This window comes from Rhamphochromis sp. 'chilingali' (assembly GCF_963969265.1).
Source record: "Rhamphochromis sp. 'chilingali' genome assembly, chromosome: 3".
NCBI lineage: Eukaryota > Metazoa > Chordata > Actinopteri > Cichliformes > Cichlidae > Rhamphochromis > Rhamphochromis sp. 'chilingali'.
The window spans coordinates 35,404,454-35,410,453 of NC_137931.1; the positions used below are offsets into that span (position 1 = coordinate 35,404,454).

At 41.9% G+C, this 6,000-nt stretch overlaps 1 protein-coding gene across 4 annotated transcripts in view; it reads right to left on the reverse strand.

The window, feature by feature from the left end:
• The window catches only part of dot1l (DOT1-like histone H3K79 methyltransferase), a 30,098-nt gene extending 28,583 nt beyond the window's left edge, over positions 1–1,515 (reverse strand). For 2 of the 4 annotated variants that reach the window (XM_080877380.1, XM_080877379.1), the window contains exon 1: positions 1,121–1,515. In XM_080877380.1, coding sequence (XP_080733506.1) covers positions 1,121–1,201 — 81 coding nt within the window. In that variant the 5' untranslated portion in view covers positions 1,202–1,515. The remainder of the gene's footprint in view (positions 1–1,120) is intronic. The other 2 variants (XM_080877381.1, XM_080877378.1) reach the window with 1 other exon arrangement.
• Positions 1,516–6,000: the final 4,485 nt, after the last annotated feature.

Consider the following 6,000-nt stretch of genomic DNA (forward strand, 5'->3'; position numbering starts at 1 on the left):
ATGTTTGTCCTCCTGTTTATCTTTGCAGACCATAACATAAGGAAATGGGAGGAAGGGAGGGAGGAACTGTGAGTGTTATCAGAGTCTGGCATAGTGCAAAAAGGGAGGGTCAGCTCTGTCAGGCAAAGCAGGGAGGGAGTGCCTGATTGCATCGACAAGCAACTCTGACTCAACAGAGACTGAAACGGGTGATGGGACAAACACACTATGATGGAAGTGAAATAACCAGACTGACAGACACAGTGCAGCGTGGGGGTGGGGGAAAGCGCCACAAAGAGACCCCACACACGCATTCTCATAAACTCCGCTATCTTCTCACCGCAATTACTATAAATGAGAAAGATAGTTTGAACTAACTACACACCACTGAAAAGGACCACAGAACTTACAACCGCTTCCCCTTCCGCTTATACTGAATGAGTCAACTGCAGGCACTGACGTGCTGACAGCTACATGGAAATAAAATTAAGAGAAGAGAGAGAAACGTGTCTCTACCAGGCATGATTGCTATCACTGCACAGAGCAGACTGACTGATGGGGGTGGTGGGTCCACCTCATGTACAGAGTTAACCCGAGCAAACACAAGTCAGCTGCTCTCGCTCCTAAAACTATGCTGGGATAACACACATACACACACAGAAGGCAGTCTAGGAATGCCAACACTGCTATTCAGATGTGTACAGACAGGAGTTCAAAAACCTACTGTGTAACCATCGGAGATATGGTGTGGTCTATGTGAGCAGGGAAAAAATGTTCGGCCATAAAATAAGTTAGGGACAGACTAACAAAACGGTGGTCCAATTTCAAAACAACCTCCGATCAGTGGCTGTCACTGTTAGTTTTATTAGCTACGGTCAAATGTGCCGTAGGATCTAAGTGTCTACAGTATGACAAGGAAAGAACGGATTGAAATAATCCAGGTATGCCATCAGCCATGGCAGAAGGCTGATACAGCACGTCTGTCACCATCCCAACCAGTATGACCCGATTCTCCGGACGAGCGTGCCACGGCTCTTTCTGCTAGCTAGAGTTAGCGCACAGCTAACGCGGCTAACAAAGACTAAAACAAAAGGCAAAGCTTAAAAGCTACAAAAATTAAGCTTTAAAGTTTAACACTTACATATACTGGTAACGGCCATGGATACCCAGCGGGTTCTGCTCCAACCGGCGATTTGAGCTTGAGCTCCAGCTTTTCTCCCATCCTACACTTCACGGCGGCTTGGCTGTGGTGGATAGCTAGCTAGTAACTGCTCTCTGTTAGCCAGCTGGTCGGTTAGCGAGCGACTTACAACGAGAACATTTTGTAAGAAAAACGTTCAAACGCGTAAAATTAAAAAAGACGTCGACGCTGGTTACGTGGCAGATACACTCACGATGCGTTCAAGTGTATAACTGGATATGACTCGCTGTTCTATTTTAAATAAAATGCCTTTTTTATGCCCACTGGCAATAACACCGATTCCGTATCGCCGCCATCTTGCCCGGCATGAATACTTATGGCAAGGGGCCACTGGCAGCGGAGGGGACGCAGACGTCACTGAGCCAGCTCACGAGCAAGCCACCCCTTCCCAAGCTGCGTGAGAACACCGATAACATCACGACTTTTTTTCCATATTAACGCAGGAATATTTACGCAGAGCCGGCAGATACATGATAAATGATAACAGTTCGTTTTAATGCTAAAAACACATTCGACTCTGATTCTCAACATAATACACTTTTATTTACCCATAAATTATAAATATAAATTATAGCTTTAAGTAAATTAAATATAACGCAAATAACAATGCAACGAGTACTAATAAACACATTCTGTTTTACACGTTTTTATGTACTAGGTGTTGTTATAGAAAGTTTATATACAAATTCAATATAAAACATTGGAAATTAGACCTAAATATTATTTTACCAGCCTTTAATTCAATTCAATTCAATTTTATTTATACAGCGCCAAATCACAACAACAGTCGCCTCAAGGCGCTTTATATTGTAAGATAGATCCTACAATAACACAGACAGAGAAAAATTCAACAGTCATGTGACCCCGTATGAGCAAGCACTGGGGCACAGTGGGAAGGAAAAACCTCCCTTTTAACCGGAAGAAGCTGGCTCTTACACATATCCCTGAGGTACACCAACTGTATAATGCAGTTTGCTCATTTCCTAAGAACAGCTAGAAATGTGTAGGGTTGTATTTTGGAATCTGTATCGAACTCAAAGAGCTTTCCAACTGTTTCTCTGTCTATACTCGAGGACTCTGTCACCCAGTGCTGATGTATTGGAATTTTAATTAGGTCTTTACTACTACTACTACTACTACTACTACTAATAATAATGATAATGATAATGATAACTTTTCTTTTGTTATCATTATCTATTTGAAGACTACCCCTGTTAGTTAATTTGAGCACAGATCTGTAGCTGACTATAGGCAGAGATGTGCAAACACATGCATTATCAGCAGCCCAGAGTCTGGATCAAAGGCCTAAATGAAAAACTCTGTCAGTACAATATTTACCAAAGATTGCTGTTGTTCACAAGACTTACAGCTTTGCCCAGGAGCCTCAAACATCTGCATGTAAAGACTTTAAACGGCCCGAGGAATTTCATTTATATTTTAAAACTAGTAAGTCGGTTGGCTGGAAAACAGTTTTATAGAACAAAACCAGCTGTTTGATATGTATGACGGAAATACAGAAATATTTCTTAAGGAAGTTCTTCAGTATTTATGCAGGCAAGTATCTACCTACCTATGGCTCTTTATAAAACAGTTGTTTATACACTTCTGTGCACTTGCAAAACAGTTAAACATGGATATGTGTAAGAAACTGGGCACATCTCATTCAAAATTGATGGTGTAGTTGGGGAGCTAATTATAGTAAAATTGTTTTTTACTTTATGTGTGACGTGTCCACAGTGAGTGATGATTTATAATGGACTGTGGTTGAGGAAGGGTTGGGTTACTACCCGGTCAAGTCACCATATAATTTTCATAATCTGTGTGCCTGTCTTTTTGTTCCCATGCAGCACAATGTTTGCTGAAAAACAATACAATGCACTGAAGGATGTGCAGAAGCATCTATGCTACTGTAGTCATGTGGACTGAGCGCGGTTATGGGAGAGACATTTATACTTTCATGGGTTATGTTGCTGTATTTTTTATTGAATGAGAAATTACATGTGAGGATAAGTGGATGAGCGAGTACACAGTTTAAACAATAGATAGAGCGAAGAGAGAAATAACCTCAGCTCATTCACAGAAAAGTTGTCTGATTCAGCTCAACAGAGCCAGCATTGTTTACAAGAAGGTTCAGTCATCTATAGCCTGAATGTGAACAGAGACTGTAGTTCAAATTTCTGGCCTTTAGCCACAAAACTGCACCGTACCAGATAGACTGACAGGCTATGGTATCTTGATTTTGAAAGCATTAGATCCAAGAAAAATAGCTATGACTGGTGAAGTGGAATGTTTCTATTATACTCAAAGAAGTCATATATTACCATATAAATGGGAATGTGTCTGCCTGGTGCTAGACGTCTCTTTTGCCAACTGATGATGAGGATGCAGCATCTGGATGGAGATCAGCAATGAAGGAAGAAACCTCCTGATATTAGAAATGACCCTGAAGGTCAGGCAGTCGATATGAAGCAGAAACCCGTCCATAATAGAGGAGAAGACGCAGCAAGCTGCCAGTTTGGCTGGTGCTGCAGAATGAATAAGAGATAATCAAGATGGTAAACTCCCAGGTCAAAGAGCACTCAAGAGAGTATTATGGGGAAACTAGCTTTCCCTGGTGGATTCTGTGGTTAAGACAAAAAAAAAAAAAAAAAAAAAAAAACAACAATAGAAATTTCAGTGAGACGAATGCAGCTGGTCAAAGCTTGAAGGCTTAGCAGATGTTTATCGCTGCTTCACGTTCACCTGTTTTGTCTGAGACCATTTGCACTAACCCTCTCATGTATCTGAGAGATGAGACTTTTCACACCTATGTTAGAGCAGACTTCTAGTGCCAACTTTGAGGAACCACTGATGCATTTTAAAAATGCAACTGTCATCACACACATCAGCTGCTAAAATCAGCAATGTTTCAGCCAACTTAGGTGTGAAGACTTTCCTAAACAAACATTCAGCTAATGGTAAAGCAGCTGGTTTGTTTTTAGAATCCTCATTAGCATGAGCTTTATCTGTAGCTATTATAAGTGTCCGTATACTTAAAGGAAACCAATTATGCTCATTTTTAAACCTCATATTTTCATTCCTGGACTCTGTATGCTCCTTATTTATCTTAGCAGCCCCTCAATCCACCCAGAGTAACCAGCGGTTACCATTTGAGGGCTCCGAGTCCACCCACTGTCAGAAATAAACTGTTCTAGCTGCTCCGTTTTTAAGGTCAAACACCCTTCTTCTGCTTGGCTGCACTTTTTAAACAAAAGAAATAAACACAGTGGGTGGGGCTTCCTCTGCTCACCTGGTTCTATTAAATTCAATATAATTTTATTTATACAGCACCAAATCACAACAACAGTCACCTCAAGGCGCTTTATATTGTAAGGTAGACCCTACAATGATACATACAGAGAAAAACCCAACAATCATATGAACCCCTATTAGCAAGCCCTTTGGCGACAGTGGGAAGGAAAAACTCCCTTTTAACAGGAAGAAACCTCCGGCAGAACCAGGCTCAGGGAGGGGCGGCCATCTGCTGCGACCAGTTGGGGTGAGAAAAGGAAGGCAGGATAAAAGATGACTCAATGACATCACACAGAGGGCAGAAAAAGCTGGTCAGAGCAGTGTGACGGTGGAACTGCTGGCTCACATGAATTATCCGTCTTTGAAATTCTGGCCCCCTCTAATATTAACATCCACCACTGCATAATAAAGCCTTTTAAATTCATCGATTATGCCATGCCCTCGAGTTTAATGCCAATTACCTTCAATAAGAGTCAGCCCTTTATTTCAACTACGGCCTACATTTTCACATGAAAGCACTAGCTCGCTCTGTTAGCACAGAATCTGAATAGAAGCAGATCCCTCTGCAGTTTTCAGCACAGAGAGAGAGGGGAGGGGAGACCTCTGTGTGTAAACATGTTTGTGTATATGCTGCTGTATGTTGAGGAGAGGGGGAGATGGCAGCTTGCCACAGTGAACTCTCTGACCAGCCCCCCTCCCCTCCAGCTCCCTCAGCAGCTCTGAGGCCAGCTTCGGGATGAGAGCCATGCGCAGCGAGGCTCAGGCACAGCTCAGCCCAGCCAACTGGAACGCAGTCGCTATGTAGATTTCTGGGATCTTTCACAGTGTGTCAGATTACAGCGAGCCTCGTCCTGCGCTGCCTGGCTGGAGCATCCTCTGCTCACGCTGCCATGCCAAGGCCTTTTTGGGATCCACGTTTAAGTGTCAGCAAACACACATTCACAAATTATAAGAGGATGCCAATTAGACACAAGACACACGTAGACTACAAAGTGGAAGCTTTTAACTACTTCCCCTTGCAACCAAATGGATCCCCGAAGGTGTCGCCGAGCACACGTAAGGGTTTACCGACGAAGAGAAACAAAGAAATCTGGGACACCGCATGGATCTAAATATTTCTAGTTAATCTGCTGCCTTCATGGACAAAGGCGAGGCATGCCAGGACTGTGTGGAGGCTGGGGAACCCAACAGTGTGAGACTGCTGCCATCCAAAGGATAGCTGCTGTATTACAAACCAGTCGATTCAGTAATTGTTACCAAAAAAAAATAAAAAATAAAAATTAATGATTTCCTTAATTAGAGAAAGTGCTTCAGTAATTTGAACTTCCACAAACATGTTTGAAAGCTTTTAAAAAAAAAAAAAAAAAAAAAAAAAAAAAAAAGACTTCATCATCTGTATGATTAAATATTCCTGACCCCATGTGGAAACAGCAGGAAATGTAGCACCATTACAATAAAGGGCAACAACAACGGATTCAGAATTTCACAAATAAAGATTTGAAAGAATTTTATTATTGAAACAAAGATCA